Below are 20,289 nucleotides of genomic sequence, written 5' to 3'. Positions count from 1 at the left end.
TATACCATGACACTTGCTCAGTGTATTTCTTCTATAGATTTAACAGTAAACAAAATTACTCATTGGAAATCTTTCAGTCTGAAATGTTGAAGAGAGCCAACATAATCAATCGGTTGAAGGTACTTCAGTGGGGTACCATTGTTAACCATAAAAAATTTAGTGACATAACATTCACTGTTAAATTGAATGTATTAATGCTATAATGAACATAGATTTTAGTATTTTATGTCATATCATACTGAATTATTATGTTCGTCTGTTCAGTAGGTATGCCAAATCTCGCTCCCTCCGAGTTCGAGGCACGGATGGTTGAATATGTGAAACTGCTGAACAAGGAACTTCGCAGTAATGCCGGCACACCACCGAATAACAGACAAGGATCCAATTCTCCACCCACACCTTCATCACCACAAGAAGCAGCCCTCAATGCCTTGGAAATGTCACGTTTGACACTTTGGAACCTCTATGGAGGCAACAGTGCTCCTGCTCCTCTTCCACCAGTACCGATGGAACCTCAGAAAGAGGCTCTCAATTTAGACGTTCGAGAGCGGGAAGTGAAACGAGAACATGAAGAACCTGTTGGTCCACCGCCAGCAAAACGTTTGTTGGGGGATGAAGACGGAGTGAAGATGGCACAAAGTGGTACTCATATCAAGATTGCCAGCAGAGGTAGGTTGTTGATATTAACTACAATCTTGAAACAAAGGTATCCTATGTTAACAACTTGAATCTCAGACCTGTATCTGATTTAGAATGTCTGCTTTACTTTCTTTTTGTAATATGAATCAAAATTAAATGACTGAAAAAAAAAAATACAAACACTACCGATCTGCATTTAGGGCAGTCGTCCAGGTGGCAGATTCCCTGTCTGTTGTTTTCCTAGCCTTTTCTTAAATGAATGCAAGGAAATTGGAAATTTATTGAACATATCCCTTGGTATGTTATTCCAATCCCTAACTCCCCTTCCTATAAATGAATATTTTCCCCAAATTGTCCTCTTGAATTCCAACTTTATCTTCATATTGTGATCTTTCCTACTTTTAAGACACCACTCACACTTATTCACCTAGTAATGTCATTCCATGCCATCCATCCACTGACAGCCTATGCAGTCTTCTCCACATATGCACTAGCCATGCATCTTGGTAGGTGTGCTATTTACCAACTGATGAGCCCAACTTAGCACACTGGGGCGAAATACTGGCAACCAGGAATGAGTTAGCTGGAAAATTTATAATGTCCAATAACGGACCAACTTCCCGCTTGAATTCTCTTACTAATCTCAGCATCCAATCGAGCATTCTCCATTAATGCACTCCCAAGGTATTTGAACATTTCCACTACTTCCAGGAGCTTTTCTGCAAGTCTAGTCTGACCTTTCTCTTCTTTCTCCCTTCTAGTCATAACAAGAGTATTACTCTTTTCTACACTTATTTTCAATCCACTTTCTTCGATCTTCCCATTCACCACATCCAACTGTTATTGAACCTTCCTGTCTTCGCCCCAGTTCACAATATCATCTGCAAATAACAACATGTTCATTTCTCTTCCTCCATATGCTGCTTTTGTTGTTCTCATGATGTCATCCATTACTATTGTAAACAGGATTGGTGATAGAACACTTCCCTGTCCCAGCCCACTAGTTATTTTGAACCAACTTGTCCTGCCAACTTGTGTTTGCACACAACTACAACATTCCTTGTACATTGCCATGATCATTTTTATTAATCCCAGTCCAATTCCTTTTTGCACTGGACTGTCCCTAACTTTAGTCCTGGGGACACTGTCATATGCCTTTTCAATGTCGATGAATGTCATCACCATATCATTCCCATATTCCCATTGCTTTTCCATTAGTTGTTATTAAAGAAGTATGTCTCATTTAATTACATTGTCATATTTTTAAAATACTTTGTTAGATTAAAGCAAAAGTATTCCTTATTCTTAAATTTTACCTGTTTTTAAAGAACTTTGTCAGGTTAAACCAAAAATATACCTTATTCTTAAATTTTACCTGTTTTTAAAAATGTAATTTTCAGTGATTTGCAAAATAAAATTGTGAAACATTTTGTCTCCAGCATTATTTTCAAAATGTTGTGGACAATCTAGGAAACCACCTTGAGGGTTTACTGTACTCTCTGAGAATAAATATTATGTAGCCCAAGATTTTCACAGCTGACAGTTACTTCACTTTATATTCTACAGCCAGTAAATCTTATCATCACTATCCATACTTTCCACAGCACTTTATGCTCTCCACTCCCATCATATTTAAGAAATAAAGGCACTGAATTATTGCTAGAAAGAAGCTACCAAATGGAGAAAGGAATAAAAGTTAATTTTCTTTTCAAACTGTTATTTCTAAGAATGCATGCCACAGTATTTAATTTAAACCTATTAGTCATCTTGACATAGGAAGATATTTGAAGTGGATAAAACAAGGAAGACTCAAGGGATATGCTTTTGCAGAAATATAGTTCTTTTCACTTAAAATGAGGAAAAGCGACTTAACTTCTTTCTCCACCAACCAATTCAGTTAAAGAGTGATTTTTAAAAAATGTTTTCTTTCATTAATCTGAACAAATTTCCACTGTTTGTTACAGGTGATGGTCGAGCTGGCATGGATAACTCTCTCGTAGTCAGTATGGAGATCAACGGTATCATGTATCAGGGAGTGTTGTTCGCTCAGAGTACACGGACTCGGATGTCATGAGTGACTATGAATAAAAAACAAAGACGTGTGCCTTTACCCTCTGGGAATGGCCCTATGGGTCATTAGTAGTGCTACCGTCGCTTGACCAAAGTGAGGATGCTCTTTTCATCTCGGTTCGAGAAGATGATAAAGCATTATTCTGTATAATTACTTACAGCATGGGAAGTGACCACAGGGAGTGCAAGTGTGTAAACTTACCCTGAGAAGTGTGTGAATGTAAAATAAAAATGAGTATTTAAAGGACATATGTCGTGGATTTTATTTACCAGTGCAGGAAGAACGAGAAAAAGTATGATTTTAAATGATACTGTTAACAATTTTTTATAATGAAGGCAATATTTTAATTGTGTTTTGTTACGTCTTCATCTCTTCAGAATGTGACAAAGGTTAACAGATGTATACCATACCTTACAACTTTTTCTTTTCCCTTTTTTAAAATAGAAAGCTTTGATTGCACTGCTGGAAATACTTGTAATAATTATGTGATCACACAGTGTGAAAAGTTTTAATCTGAAATCACATTTGCACTGAATCATTGTAAATTCAGAGAAACACTGAATTGTAACAATTTCTTCTAGAAGATACTATGTTATCTTAGAAGTTATATTTATTGATGTACATAAGTCGAGTATAGGTGTTAATGTGTGAAATCTTACCAGTTGTCAGTATTTTTTTTTTAATGTTGAGTCATAATGAAGCATCTGATATGAAATAAATGGTACATGTGGCATTTAAAAAAGCAATATTTTATTTTGTATATTCAGTACAGTAACACAAAAGTATGTCATATTCATAGTTCTTTTGTTTTGAAAGTCGCAGGAAATTGTAAAAACAAATTGCTGATCATAAGAACACGTAAATATGTCTGTATAAAAGAAATGTGATGCGGAATTTGTAAATATCAGTGAGTTTATTGTTGAATGTTAGTAGTATTTAGTTTAGTAAAGCATGTGTTACTTACTGTATAGCATAGTGTTCAAAGTGAAAGAAGTATCCTTTCCTCTGTACATCTTTTCAATATCTGCATTAATCATATTTCTATACAGAAAATAGCATGCCATTGGGTATAGGCGAGTCCCTTGAACATTCACGTGGTGGATATGTCATTTTCTAGTGTACCTAACTGATGTTCTGATGCATAACAATAAATGAAACTGGCTCACTGAGTAATTGTAGTATACCCACCATAAATGCTATTCAAAGTCTGATACATGTAAGGATACTGGGAAGGATCCTAATATCCGACATTTCATTAATAACAACTTGACTTTAGAAACAAATTAACAGAGTTCACAGATTATAGCAAATGAATTACACGAATTTAAGAAAAAGATAATATATCAATACAGTATAATGATTTAACCTCAAGAAAATGTCCTAGACTTTACTAAACTTCATTTCACTTCATAGCAGTGCTGTAGTTGGAGAAGAAATGTATGGGTTACTGTTAAGATCACTTACCATTATGTCAAACAAAGCTCCAGATGGACTCTTACTTAATTTCTTTTGTGGCATTTTTTTACACTTCTGGTACTCACATCAACTAACTAACATTTTCAGACCATAAATTACCACAGTGAAATTTAAAAGTACTGAACTTCTAATAATGATATTTGCTTTACAATCCACTGACTACTTTTACGGTTTTTGGAGACGCTGAGGTGCTGGAATTTAGTCCCGCAGAAGTTCTTTTATGTGCCAGTAAATCTACTGACACAAGGCTGACATATTTGAGCACCTTCAAATACCACCGGACTGAGCCAGGATCGATCCTGCCACGTTAGGGTCAGAAGGCCACTGCCTCAACCGTCTGAGCCACTCAGCCCGGTGACTGAACTTCTTTAATAACAGTGGTAAAATTTCTTATTTTACTGGAGCCAGACTGAGTAGCACAGGCCTTCACACCCCATCTTGGCATGTTCGATACTGGCTTATTTCAGTGGTGTTTGCAGAGGCTCAAATACTGTATGTCAGCTTTGTGTTAGTAGAGTTACTAGCACATAAAAGAACTCCTGCAGGACAAAATTCCAGCACCTCAGCATCTTTGAAAACTGTTAAAAAGGTAATTAATGGGACATAAACACAAATAACATTATTTATTATTTTTTTAAAGGCTAAATAAACTTTTGAGTCGGCCCCACGGTGTAGGGGCAGCATGCCTGCCTCTTACGTGGAGGCCCCGGGTTTGATTCCCGGCCAGGTCAGGGATTTTTCCCTGCATCTGAGGGCTGGTTCGAGGTTCACTCGGCCTACATGATTACAATTGAGGAGCTACCTGACAGTGAGATAGCGACCCCGGCCTAGAAAGCCAAGAATAACGACCGAAAGAATCCATTGTGTTGATCACATGGCACCTCGTAATCTGTAAGCCTTCGGGCTGAGCGGCGGTCACTTGGTAGGCCATGGTCATTTGGGGCTGTTGTGCTATGGGGTTTGGTTTTTGTTTATAAATAAACTTTTGAACATAGCTAAGCAATATATTTTAAATTCAAAATTAAAGAAATTCTGTGGCTACATAATTATTTAGAAGGGATAGATTTAGCCACAAATAGTCACATTTGCAACAGTGATAAGTACATTTCTCCTCCAGCAACCGGACAAAACAGCGCCTTCACGATTTTTTAAATAAGCGAATCACTACAGCAGAATTGTTGAGGTGCCACACTGTAGGTTTATTGTGGACTGGCCATGAAATTTTGAAATTAACCAATTACATCACAGCAATTCTTAAGGTTTCCCTCCAAACCGTTCATGAAAAGCAAACAACCGAGAAGTGTTTCAACAAAGGAAATGCAATATTTTAACTAACATCTAATTACCCAAAGGTTTCAAATAGCTAACAGATAATTTCAATTTTTATTTAAAAAAGAAAGGGTTATTTTCAGTTCTACAGTTTTTTGCCAGTACGTAAACCCCATGTTTTCATTTACACCAACACAGCGTAATGGCTCAACTACTGCACTGCTTCATAGTTATATTTCCTACAAAGCAATGGGGAGTTCCTTGTAATTAGTGCTTTATTACCCTTGATCTGTACTACATTAGTTCATTTTATTGTTGAATTTAATTCATTGATTAATTGAAGTTACCCTATAGTAATAGTTTTAATGTGGTATTTCGATACATGCAAGGGTGATATTACAATTAATGTACTGAAAAGAACCTATCTTCATGAAGAATTCTTGTGGTATGATGTATCCTCAGAAATTGTTTTAGCCCAAAAACACTGGCATTATTTTTATGTTCACTCTCTATTTTATTATAATTTTATATTTTAAAATGGACACAGTAACACATTATTTATTCAACATCCATCAACTTATAAGAATGACATAAGATATTTGCCGTATATCTACTATGTATGTACACTTACGTTTCTTGCTTCTTAATAATGGACTTCTTTAAATTAATATTTTATAGTCTTCAGTCATTTCTTTTCTATATATAATGAAATATGTTCTCGTTATCAATGTGTACACTAATTAGAAACTGGCAAAATGACCAAAAGTTGGTTATTATGACCATCTTAATTGATCTACTTAATTTTTTAAAGTAAACATATGTGAATTTAGTATTGAAATTCAATCTTAAGCATATTGAAGGTGATTTTAAATTGTTATCAAAGTCATCCAAACATCCCAATGTATTATACACCTATAAAACACTTGTCGTTAGTGATGTTACTACCTTTCATATGTATGAATGAAAGTATACATAGAAAGACATAAAATATTTTAATTCTTTATAAGTAGTGATTAATAATTTTCATGGTTATACAGGTAAGAAATGGTTTATCATATTTTTTGAAGAGTTGGCCTTTTTAAAAAATGTGTACTTTGCCGTATAAAGATTCACTCCATTCAAGTTCAATTCTACATGACTATGAATAATTATTCAAGGAGACAGCACAAGGCCTCATACAGTTTCCATGGAAAGAAAGTATGTTCTCCTATAACATGAAGAATAAAATCACTGATGTTTTCGGGTTAGCACTAAAAAATGACATCAAATTTGAATATTTCCCCCCGTATCAACTTGTTATTTAAATGTTTACTACAAACTTTTATGATAATCTTTTTCCCTCCTGAATATTGACAGAATTCAACTAATATTCCCTGTATATAATATAGAATGTTATAAGCATTAACATCTTTCCACAGAGAAGTATTGGAGAAACAAAATTAGTTACCAGTGTGTTTCCATCAAACTTCATCAGCTGAACCAGTTTCAAATCTATAGAACTACCGTATAGTATTGTTATTGTTAATCTTATTTTTATTTTGTTGGAGTAACCTAGCCCAGAGCATTCACACAACTCACCTTAATTTTATAAGAAATTAATCCAGGAAGAAAGAGAGATCTGAAAAGAAACATTAAAAGGACTTAAGCTGCCATCTGTTACACCTGATTCTTCCTTCAAGAAGTAACAGCATCACAGTTTACCAATGTGAATGCTGGTTGCTTTTCTCTTTTTTTTTTTTTAATATTTAAAATGTGTAATTTTGTGACTAAGAATGTGCTGCCTAATAATGTTTGTATAGTACAGTAGTGAAATGATTTCAAATGCAGAAATCAATTTTTATATTACGAGGAGTAGGAATCTTCTGTATGTTGAGTATTTCCAAAAGACTGTTAGATAATTGAGTTCCATGGTACTATATTGTTTAAATTATTATAACTATTAATGCATTTATGTTATTTAGTCATTTTGAGTGAATCATGTATTGTATTTTATTTTGATTACAAAAAATTAGATGATGTTACATAAAATTTATGTAAATCAACTCGTCAACATTTGTATTTTTACTTTTGTGTTATTCTTTCTCAATTCTGTACATGAGTTAGTGAATATATACATGATAAAAGAAAATATTACCTTTTCTCAAAGCTTGGTATTGACTCAACATCATCAGCAATAATATATGTGCACAATTCAAATAAGAGTTACACCAAGTAGTAATTGTGCAAAAATATCTCTGGTCTGAGAAGTGATTTATTTCAACATGATGGGAATAGACATTTAGGTTATTTATATTTTTTATGTATATTGAAATAAATAAGGAAAGATTAATGTTTAAGCTTAATACTCAGGGAATTTCACAGTATATTGTATGTATAATTGTATGTTTTGGATCAGAAATCTGTATGGATTTAAATTCTTTTTCTTAATATAACTTTACTTTCAGGTCTGTTGTACTTATTTACCAAACAGATTTAAGTAAATTTCATATAATTGTTGCCTTTAAAAAATTTTGACTTTCATTTTATGGTTCTTGAGTTCTTCTGTTAAAAAAATATTACTATCAACATAATACACTTCATCACAAAAGGCACGCTGTAAACAATTAGTAACTCCTGATAGTTTTCTAGATGTCTAAGATTCACTCTCTAGTTAAAACATGGTTTCTTTTCATAACATCGGGATTAAATGAACTGGAAAAGTTTAGTTTATCAACATCTCTACAAGTTTTGCTAAGAATTGTGGCTGTAGATCAGCAGAAGCAGAAATTTCTGATGATATGATCCGGTGATGGTACCTTCTCCCTTCTTACCCTATTTCATTCCATTCAAGGTATTATTCTTTTATATTGCTTTTACATGCACATATCCAGCTGAAGGCAATATAATAAATTAACGGATATGAAATACTGGTGTCTACTTCCGAAAAGATATAAATTTAAAGCCTTCTTCTGTCTTCAGTTTATTGTATATACAGAGAGGTTTGGTCATACTGATAAGTAACTGGAAAAGAATAATTAGGTAACTGTTGCCGTTGTCATGTTATCAGCTACTGAAGTTAACCAATCAGATTGCTTCGTGGGCGACTTCAGATGGGGCGGTATTGTTAAATTTGCACATGGCTTATGACCAGCTTGATAGTGCCAATAGGAGAAATAAACTTCTCCAAGGGAGAGACTTCAGTAAGGACCTCCCTGCTAATAGGCTTGGCCCATAGCATGCACACTACGATGGCATTGGCTGTAACCCACGGTTTGTTAGTGTTTGACGCCCATTTCTCGACATTGCTCTCAAGCCTGACCAAACCACGTGCACCACCTCAGCCCATTTGAATTTGCCCACGAAGCGATCTGATTGGCTAACTTCAGCAGCTGATAAAATGACAACAGCGTGAGATATCAACGTAATTTTTTCAAATTACGTATCAATATGACTAAAGCTCTAACAGTCATATACTCGATTCACATTGTTTCCGACTACTCTGTACATTCACCAAAGTCTTATTTTCACATTGCTGTTTTAATAAGGAAGAGTAAAGTATAACCAAGAAAGCAAATACAGACTAGTAACATAGGGTTCGCAGAAGTCAGCATTTATATATCTGATATGTTCAGTTTTGTTTTGTACACGCAAAGGGTAAAATTCAGCTTTCTTTATGGGTTAGGTGTTTGGTTGATTGGTGCAAATGGCGAGCACAAATGTTGGTTATAGATTGGTGGAATTAATAATCTAATCTTATCCTGGACATTTCAGTGTTCCTTGTTTCAAGATATGACTTCATTTTACCAAGTCAAGCCAAGAAAAGTGGTGTGACTATATTGAACTTGGCAAAAGTGAAGAACACCATGCAGAGATTGTGAAGATGGCTCAATTCGTCTTTGCAATTCTAGGCCACAATATCAGTCTTATAGGCTCTTTTCTTTAATACAAGACCAGAGGACCAAAGATGAAAATAGACTTACCATTGATTCTATGAAAGGACTTGCTTTAGTGAAATTTAATTTCACACATCTTACATGGAAATGTTTTTTCACTATTTGTATGGTTGCAAGGAATTATTAAGGAAAATGAAATTAGGCGATAAACATGCAGAAGCTGTAAAGTGATATTAATTATGAAATTGGTACATGGAGGTCATTGGTGAGGGAAATGAGTCAGCATTTTCAGTTTTCAGAATATAATAATATACATCCTTTATTGAAAAACCAAGGAGAAAGATGATCCTGGGGTGCACCATATGCCGCAACGAGAGGTTAACTTCATGGACACCGCAATGAATTGCAAATTTATACCAGCCACAAATTAAGAATGTGCCGTCCTTACAATGTCCAACAGCATTTCAGCATAATTTTAACAAGCACTACAGGAACATTTCATTTTATTTACATTGGTCGAAGTGGAAACACCATCTAGCAGTTCTGTGTCAGCTGGTGGTTATTTACAGTGGTGTCCAGTGGCTTGCATACTGCTAACACCACTCAAGTAGATTTGGTGATTGATGATCTGACTATGAATCAACATTTACCAGTTCCCGTTTTTCGTCGCCATAAGACCTATCTGTGTTGGTGCGACGTAAAGCCAATAGAAAAAAAGTTCCCGTTTTGCAATTGAAATTGTAATGATTAGCAGTGATGGAATTAACAATTCAATGAATATTAATGTAAGAAAGAGTCTGGATGATGAGCATACTCCAGAATTTAGAGCCTAATTTATTTTTCAAATTTTACACATAGTTCATCCCAGATTTTAATGTCAATTATGTGTTTGTACTTTTGTTTTTATGTCAGTTGTGTGTTTGTACTTTTGTTTAGTTATTACGTTATTAGATGTATTACATTAAGGCTGATGATGGCCAGCCAAGGCTGAAACTAGTCCCTAGTTTAGTAATGTAATTCAATAATATTGCATATTATAGTATTGAAAAAGTGGACCATCACGACATTAATTTAATAATTATTATTGTGATCTCTCTTCTCTGTGCTTGTCTACATTCTAATAGGTGTGTAGGTGATCCTGTAGCTGGCAATGAAAATTTCATCCTAAGGTCCTCTATGTAGAAGGATTCTTTCACTAGCTCGTAAACTAATCTTGTTGGGGCCATTTTTCCAACTCTTAGGGCACAGTTTAACCCTTATGCACCCAGCTTATGCACATTGATATTGCCAGGAATTTGCCATCTTTGAAGTATGCAGCTTTGAAGTTGCATGCTTTCAGTTAAAACAGTACTGTTGGTAATCTACTGCAAATGTTATCAGATGACCTGTTTTATATTATTCAGAAATTCTACAGAAATCATCCCAATGCACTGACTGAACAATAAGTAGAATTAAAATATGTAGCAAGTTGTATAAAGTCGTAAATTTTCCACAATGTAAATATTTACTCAGTTCAACAAGCCTTGCATCAGGCATGACAGCTCTAAAATACGACGTATTAACATGTCTTTGCACCAGCAGCTGTAAATTGTAGACTTAAATACTAAGTCCATTAGAATGCAAAGAACAATATACACATGTTGCCATTGATGGTTGCATGGCTCGTACTTATAGACATGATACTGTATAGGTTTTGGGGTTTATGCCATGTCGGTCAGCTTCCGCTTGAACCGCTAGCGTTGTGCTGCGTCCGGGGAGCCATCTGGTGATGAATGAACGTAACATTTCCGCTTCTATTATAACGTCTAAATTACAAAGGCTCATTGTTTAAGAAGCCTTTCTCGTGGACAGTCGAGATTTTCTTTTGATGATGCAGAGCACAGTTCTCTGCAAAACGTAAATAATTTCACCCTATAGACATTGTATAGGCTTTTGGGCTTATGCCGTTTCAAGAAAATAAGGTGACTGTCCACGTTTTGCAGGGAACTGTAAAGAATTTCACCTTATTTTCTTGACATGGCGTAAGCCCAAAAGCCTATACAGCATCATGTCTATAAGTACGAGCCATGAAAGCATCAATGGCAACAATTTCACCCTATTTTCTTGACACGGCATAAGCCCAAAAGCCTATACAGTATTACGTCAGTATACACACGTGTTTCATGTTAATTCATTGTAAAACATATGATCAGTACTGGCATACCTAATGGTTTCATCTGCAATGTACTGTACTATACTGTCATCTAAGCACTGCCTGAAAATGAATTCCCTAATTACATTTTCACAAATTTGACTAGTAGAGCACACTCTTTGTACCTGAAAAGACATGAATAACTGGAATATTCTCATCATACATCCAGTTCCACTCAACATGCTGTTCACCCTCTTTGCCAACATCGCTTTCACTATCACTTACACTATTGGATAAATCATGTGATAATACACACATGCAGGGTCACAAGGAGCTTTCCTCTCTCTATCACTGCTGAAATCAGAACATAAGACATACAGCAAGCTGAATTTTGTTAGGACTGAATTTTTCCCACTCGCATGCATGTTTCTTTGAAGCCATCTTCACAACAACAAAATATCGTAATACCAATATAAATGGTTTGTTATTGGACATCATAAATTTTCCAGCTAACTCATCCCTGGTTGCAAGCGTTTCACTCCCATGTGCTAAGTTGGGCTCATCAGTTGGTACTTAGCACACCCACCAAGACGCATGGCTAGTGCATACCGTGGAGGCCACTGTGTAGGCTACTGGGAGCCACTGGCAGTGCCAATGCACTACGAGAGACTTTGTCTCATTACCAAAAATTGATGCCTGCTTGGCCATCAGATTCCCTATGGGAATCAACATCTATATCAACAAAACATTGATCAACCGATCTATAATTATATCAATTAACCTTGGAAACCAAACAACAGAGGGAGCAAAAATGCCAGAAAACAATCGATCAAGTTATCTAGATTAGAATTTCAACTACAAATGCTTTTACCTACAGCTAATAGCACTCGGACGTGTTGTTGTACAAGATAATACAACGCTGCATACCGGTCACCTTACAGATATTAAGCCCAGCTGATAGAGCGTATACCAGTCCGCTTTTGCGTGTATATGGGTTAAGAAACGTGACTTGACACACTCTATTCTTTCAAGATCATTGATTGTGAAGTGATCCCATATTATTTCTATACCATATCATCACTCCTAAGCCAAAACCACAAATGTGACAATGCTCTTCCTATGTATTATTTCCTATAAGACTGCTCACGCCCTCCAGTTACATATTGATATGCAGTCCATCAGAATAAGTTTTGTTGAGTTCATTTTCCTATGCATATGTTTAAAGGAAAATGAACTTAACTGAACTGTACTGCAGGAATGTATGTTTGTATGACATATTTACGTACTCCTAGAGTATAATTTATTTAAGGTTCATTTTCTTTTACACATGCGCATAGGAAAATTAACTCCAAAAAAATTGTTCTTATGGACTGCATATCAACATGTAACTGGAACTGACCATTCTTAAGGAAAGTAATGGATAGGAAGAGCATTATCACATTCACGGTTTTGGCACAGCAGCGACGATAAGTCACAATGAGTGAGATGGACGTATGGAATAGTGTCAAAGCTGTAGTGAGAGATAGGGCTGTTAGATTTTTGATCTAATAGATGCCTCTGATAGCTTTCTCTGACCTCTCTTGTATATGATAGCTGAATGATCTTGCTGAAGTCTGGAGATTTATACCCAGGTAATTAAATTAATTCACTATGATTAATGGTTCATTGTACAACATAAGGGTGTCTTTATAAGATTTCAGAATATGGCAGCCTTACATTAAAATGCCTTAGCCTACCAAAATAACTGCTATCTAGCCAAATTATGTGCTGATATTGCAGTTTCCTATGATCAGGCAGATTTTTAAAAAATGTGTTTTCTGTGACATGGTTTTCCTTCTCAATCAATCTGTCACCAGTGATCTACATTTATGGCTGTTACTCAGTTATTTACCTAGCATTTTCTTAAATGATTTCTCTTCAATTCCTACTTTATCTTGTCTACTAATGTCATTCCACATCATCTGTCCACTGACAGCCTGTAACAGACCACTCAGTCGAGCAGTTCATCTCCTTAGTCCCAAGTCTTCCCAGCTCAAAAGTGCAACGTTTTCATAACCAGAACAAATGGTGGTATCATCATTTGGATCTTGAATAAAGTTACCCTAGTGAGGGCAGTAGCGTAGCCAGAATTGATCGATGATGATAGTGTCATATGGACACCGATACAAGTAAATTATGTTGATGTTCAGATTGCAGTACCGGTACACCACAAAATCTTACATTAATATACAGAACGAAAACAATATCATCAAGGTGAATAGTTTTACAGTGAATGGTATGTTCAGATAACAATCCAAAGTCTAACTTTCGGAGATTCTTTGAAAATGTATTCAAGATATCTGTTGGTTTACAATCATGTCACTGTGAATGTTCAAAAGAGCCAACCCACTAAGTTGACCTCCACTTGTTTACTGTCTGTTTCTGTTTATTTTCATTTGTAAAAATTCCATGGGGGGAGGGAGTGTTTCAACCCTCAGAAACCCCGCCTTGGCTACACCCCTGAGTGAAGGTCCCATACTCTTAATAGAGGTAATACCAGTGACTTCTTTGCCCTCTCTTTTATATCCTAACCACAACCCCTAAATACCTTCATAAACGTATTGTTATGAATAAAACTCCCGCCTGTTTCATTACTACCCCCTTTGGGTGGGATACGCAGACGAAGAATACACCCACGGTATCCCCTCCCTGTCGTAAGGGGCGACCAAAGGATGATTGTATAGAACCATGAAACTACTTGTGATTAGTACCATCACGCCGGAAACACCGTGGGTTGCTTTTACCTGCGCATAGTACCACTATGTTAGGTACCAAATAGGTTTGTGGTTAGTAGTACACAGGAGCACCGTGCAGTCATCCCCCATTTAGTGTGCACTGTCGGCTTTTACAGTACCTATGATTAGTACCACTATATGAGCGACACCATGGTTTTGGCTTGCCTCCCATTAGTACCCACTATGTGAGAAACACCACAGGATAGTACAAGTCCTTGTGGTTAGTACACTTATGTGATGAACACCATAGGTTTGCATTGCCTGTAAGTGGTGCCGCAATGTGCAAATCTCCACAGGTCTCTATTACACGTGCAAATTTCATTAACTGTGAGTAGTACCATAATGTGTGTAATACCGCGAGTCTATGCTACTTTTGATGAGTACCGCACCATGACAAATACCATGGTTCTATTTTCCTAGCGATAAGTACCATTATGAGGGGCTGATGACTTGGATTTTGGACCCCTTTAGACAACAAGTATCATCGATTCAGTATTGTGTTTTAGAAGCAGCCCCTTGGTCAGTAATACTATTGTTTTAAGTCAGTTTCTGTGAATGACCGAGCTCGATAGCTGCAGTCGCTTAAGTGCAGTCAGTATCCAGTATTCGGGAGATAGTGGGTTCTAACCCCACTGTTGGCATCCCTGAAGGTGGTTTTCTGTGGTTTCCCATTTTCACACAAGGCAAATGCTGGGGCTGTATCTTAATTAAGGCCACGGCCGCTTCCTTCCTATTCCTAGGCCTTTACTGTCCCATCGTCACAATAAGACCTATCTGTGTCGGTGTGACGTAAAACAAATAGCAAAAAAAAAAAAAAGTCTGTGAATGTGAGGCACTGCGGGTCGGCCCACCGATTGTTTTAAATTCATATCCATCCATTCGTTCTTCGTCTTCACGTTTTGATTTCTGGTCAGTGGAGGATTTTGGACTTTTAATTTGTCATTACATTTAGTCTCACTTCGTACCATTAGGGGCCGATGACCAAGATGTTAGGCCCCTTTAAACAACAAGCATCATCATCATCATCATCATATTTAATTTCTCTTAATTTATTTCAGAATGACCTAATAAATGCACACACACATATATAAACACACAATTCTAACCAGTTATGAATAGCCACACTTGCTAATTACAAGTCTATTCACAAGTCCCTCTTCCTTATGGCGCAGCAGGCAGTCCAGCCCGTTGCTATAGGCTACCTGCAGATGCTTAAGCTTTACTTTCACTTTCAACAATTCCAGTCGCCTCATCCAGCAGCTGTGTGTAGACTGCTGGATCTAAACACAGGGGTACGGGCCACTCGACACACGACGAATGTTCCTTAGTTCAACTCCACAAACAGTCCAGTAATTCACACAGTCACATGCAGCGAACAACTAGACAGCTCAACAGTATTCAATGGCAGGATGATACAACAGCGAACATTAACACAGGTCCATTTATCCTCGAACTCATGATAGCAGGTTTCCTTGCTGACTCACGGCGATCCTCAGTCCCCAGAAATACATAAGCATACAGTACTCTCAAGTAGTACATGTCTTCCGTTCCATCGGCTCCAGCCCAATCACTCATTGGTCTCTCCGACACCACAACAACAGCTCCTCATTCAGACCTCGCTGGGACACTAGCGACAGCCAACATCTCTGTCGCCCTCAGCCCAGCCACCAAACCACAACACACTGAGTCTGACACTGATTTCACCACGGAATCCAATACTGACCACAAGTCCAGCACCAACCCTGACTCCACCACGGAGCCCAACACTGGCTATAGCTCCACAACGGAGCCCAACACTGGCTATAACTCCACCACGGAGCCCAATACTGGCTATAGCTCCACCCCAGAGCCCAACTGTCACTCACTGTCCACGGCTAGCCTCCCTTTTTATAGCTCAGGTGATTGGAGCCAAAATTTTCGTGAGGTCAATAGACACAGAACATTCCCATTGAATCTCCAAGAAACTCGCAAGTAAGCCAGCCGACGAGAACGATACACAGAAAGGCCAGCCCTACCCTACAAGCCAGCTAGGAGATCCCAGGTCGTGTGAGTCACTAGCCCCTTCCTGGAAGTACCAAAAGAGGCTACCACGGAGCTGGCACGTGACAATGTGATGAGATCTGCAGCTTAATTTACAACCTCGTTGATGTTATTACCCCCTAGTCATCTGTCTGAAGACTTGTCAAAACCATTCCAAGTGAAGGCAGAGGCTAGGTAATGATGCTAATGATGACTACAACAAAGGTGTTGTTAATAAGAAAAGAATCATTAATGTAAATGAGATTGCTTTTCCTTTTCTTCAGAAAATGCTGTACACTCATGCTGTCCTTGTAGTTCAGGAGATCCAAGTTAAATGGTATCTTACACAATTTAATTAAGAAGTGCAGTTAGTCTATTCAGATTGGTGTTATACATTATGGATAGGAGTAAACGTATATTTAACGCCGATATCATTGGAGAGGCAATGTGACAAGACAAGAGTGAAACATGGATGCCATGAGCATCTTTCTAATCAGTGGTGCACACATCATTTAAGTAGGCCTACACATGAAAAAGGAAGAAGTCTGTCTTCTATGGCATTACTTTTATGGGATGGAGAACCAGTTTTACTTGGAAATTTATATATTCACCATTTTGAAGTATAGAATATTATTTTGGTCATCTGTCTCTAGGCTGATTTGATGCAATTCACCATGTTTCTCTATCTAAAATCTGTCCCAGACTAACGAGGCCTACAACTACTCTATTCTGCTTGTCCTTTTCTTAAATCTAGAGCTACATCTACTATTCCTACACTCTAAATTTCCCCCTATGACTAAAGACTGATTCCCATAGTTTTGGCTCTGAAACAACCACTACCAACACCACTACCACCAGCAAAATTAACTGGACATGCTGTGGATTTCTTAAGATGTTGTCCTATCAGTTTAATTCTTCCTTTGGTCAAATTTTACCAGATCATTCTCCCCTTACCAACTTCTTTGTTGTTCAACTTACACCTGGAACAGATGATTGGAAAATTCTAGGTGGAAAAAGAGGAGTATGTATTGGTAGAAAGAGAATAAAATGTATAAGATTTACTGATGACATGGTATTATTAGCAGAAAGCAAAAGAACTTTAAATAAAATTCTGTAAGATATGTACGAAGCTTCCAAGGAGTATGAGATGAGAATCAATACATCAAGAATGAAGAGTATGGTGTTCATTAAAGGAAGAAAACCAGAAAATATCAAGATGGAGCAAGTTAATATCAGCCAAGTTAGAGCTTTCAAATATCTTGGAAGCAATAAGTGAAGACATGAGGTACCATCAGGAGGTGAAAACTCGTATTACTATAGCAAAGAATGCATTCAATAGGAAGAGGAGATAATTACTGTATGCAGCAAATTAGATAAAAGTTTGAGAAAAAGTCTTCGTGAGTGCTTTGATTGGAGTGTGGCATTATATGGGGCAGAGAAGATGAAAAAAGACTAAGCTGGATGGAAGGAGTGAGAAATTAAAGGGTTGGTGAGAAGAGAAGATTGAAGTTATAAGAGAAAGGAAGAATAAATGGACGAGACACGTATTGAGATGGGAGTGTTTGTTAACGGAAGCACTGAAAGGATTAGTTTGAGGAAGGAGAAAGTACAAGATAATAGCTGACATCAAAGAAGGAGGAACTTACAACGATCTGAAGAGGATGACAGAAGACAGGAGATCATGGAGAGCTGCCATGTGAAAACTTGCCTGTGAGCAGAACACATGATGACTTGACATTTCTTTGTTCCTTACCAGTACTTACAGTATGTAAAGTTCACTGGACATACGGATCATGTCCAAGTAGAGGAGGTGGCTAATACTAGCAAAATACTGGAATTTACCTATAATGATTGATACCGTGTTTCCGTGGCTCACAGATGGAAAAGAATATTCTAGGATGAATGGGCAGACAAGCAATAAATCAAGATTTAACTTAAACCAACAAAATTTTAGAAATTTTATTTATTTCCTTGTAATTCTTTCAATCAACAGAGAGCCTAAGGGCTCAACAAAATAATTCAACTGGAGCTCGTCAGCTCTAAGTAATTACAAGGGAGTTTTTGGAAGCTCAGGAATTTTACAAACGAGCTTGAATGCTCCAAACAGATACAAAACAAGCAACTATTCTTCAATCAGGTACTATTATGAGAAGTTACATATAATAAAGGGAGGGTTCCCCTATCTTCTCCAATTTACAAGTGAAGTATGGTAGTTCACTAGGTTCACAACCGGCTGGTTACAATTAATTTTACAAGGTTTATTCAGTGTATATAGGTCATACTGATCAAAAAGAAAAAGAGATCATGCCTCTTGGTATGCTTCTAATCACCACGCGGGTGACACATTACCAAGGCATGCCCCTTTCGGGCAATATAAAGCCTGAGGCAGGCTTGCAGAGAACAGCTTCTAGACTACAGGTTGCCCTCAGTAACACTACGGCAGAGGCCTTGGCCCATACTAATTGGCCGGAAAAAGAAAAAAAAGGAACACTTAAAGGCCGGACACAAACTAAGGAATAGAGACAGAAAATAAGCACTGCAAGAACATTTCAAAGATAAAACCTAAGCAAGCTTAAGGCTCAAAGACCCAGGGGAAAATCCCATTCTACAGGGTGACTAAAGAGGGAAAATATTAAATGCTAGAAGTGAGATCCAAAATTGAGACATTAAGGAAATTCAAGTCACCTCAACGGAATCTTTAACGGAGAAGATGGACTTCGGAACGGTGGAGATTGCGGAAGAGGCAGCCCTGTACTTGGGGATTAATACGAGTACAGCCTGCTGCCTTGCAGGTTGATAGGGGACTATCAAAGGCTAAGGGAGAAAACCCCGACAGAAATATCCTCTCTCGCCTTAATTGGTTCTTAAAGGGCACTCTTTTGTCCTTGAGTTGGGAAACTGGCTTTAAAGGCGGAGGAACCACAAAAGTGGTCAACGGCATAAGGATGTAGAACGCACTGGACAACGACTACATTAAAGGCCTGATGGCAAGTCCTAGTAATCATTATGGCTATGCTCATGACGAAATTAGCATCATCCGGAGTAAGTTCCTCAGTCGGATCTCCGGAAGGAACAGTAGTGAGTACAAGCATGAAGAAAATCAAGTGGCAAGAAAAAATTAAAGTGGCAAACTGGAACGTGAGAACAATGAGCCAAGGAGGAAAAATACATAATACGATTAAAGAAATGGATAGGATGGAGTTAGATATACTTGGTGTTAGTGAGATGCGATGGCCGAATACGGGAGATGTTTCCATAAATAAACATAGAGTGCTATATTCGGGTAGAGCTGATGGAACGCATGAACATGGAGTCGGTGTAATACTTTCAGCGGAAGTAGCAAGGTGTCTCAAAAGTTTCACACCCGTATCAGCCAGAGTAATGATGTTACAGCTGAGTGCTAGGCCTATTGACATAAACATAATACAAGTGTATGCGCCTACAATGGACAAGGAAGATGAAGAGGTAGAAGAATTCTACGAAAGCATAAATGGGATTTGGAAAACCTTAACAAACATGATCTGACAATTGTGATGGGAGATTTCAATGCGAAAGTGAGGGAAGGTAGGACATCAGACATTGTAGGACCGTTTGGACTAGGAGAGAGGAATTCCAGAGGGGATGATCTTGAAAGTTTTGCGATGTCAAGTGATTTAGTGATCATGAACACTTGGTTTAAACTCCCACCTAGAAGACTATATACATGGAAGTCTCCAATGGACAAACCCGGGAAATGTGTGAGAAACCAGATTGATTTCATATTGGTAAATAAACGTTTCAGGAACAGTTGCACCGCAGTGAAAACCTACCCTGGTGCAGACGTCAACTCAGATCACACACCACTCGTTGGAGTTTTCAAAGTCAAAATGAAGAAAGTGAAGAGGAAGAACAGGCAAAACTACAATTTGAGGAAAATCAAAGACCCAATAATGAAAGAGAACATGCAAGTAGAACTTAACTTGAAGATTATCACAGAGGAAAACATCACCAGCAATGTCAAATTAGAATTAACTAAAGTACAAAACGCCGTTCAGCAAA

At 37.4% G+C, this 20,289-nt stretch overlaps 1 protein-coding gene across 6 annotated transcripts in view; it reads left to right on the top strand.

Moving 5' to 3' along the window:
• LOC136871660 (protein dead ringer) overlaps positions 1 to 8,390 on the top strand; it is a 917,083-nt gene extending 908,693 nt beyond the window's left edge. For 5 of the 6 annotated variants that reach the window (XM_067145149.2, XM_067145146.2, XM_067145147.2 and 2 more), the window contains exons 7-8: positions 265 to 669; positions 2,604 to 8,390. In XM_067145149.2, coding sequence (XP_067001250.1) covers positions 265 to 669; positions 2,604 to 2,713 — 515 coding nt within the window. In that variant the 3' untranslated portion in view covers positions 2,714 to 8,390. The remainder of the gene's footprint in view (positions 1 to 264; positions 670 to 2,603) is intronic. The other variant, XM_067145148.2, reaches the window with a different exon arrangement.
• Positions 8,391 to 20,289: the final 11,899 nt, after the last annotated feature.

The sequence above is a fragment of the Anabrus simplex genome, chromosome 4, assembly GCF_040414725.1.
Source record: "Anabrus simplex isolate iqAnaSimp1 chromosome 4, ASM4041472v1, whole genome shotgun sequence".
NCBI lineage: Eukaryota > Metazoa > Arthropoda > Insecta > Orthoptera > Tettigoniidae > Anabrus > Anabrus simplex.
The sequence above is the reverse complement of the archived record's forward strand: the minus strand, read 5'-3'. Positions and strand labels throughout refer to the sequence as shown.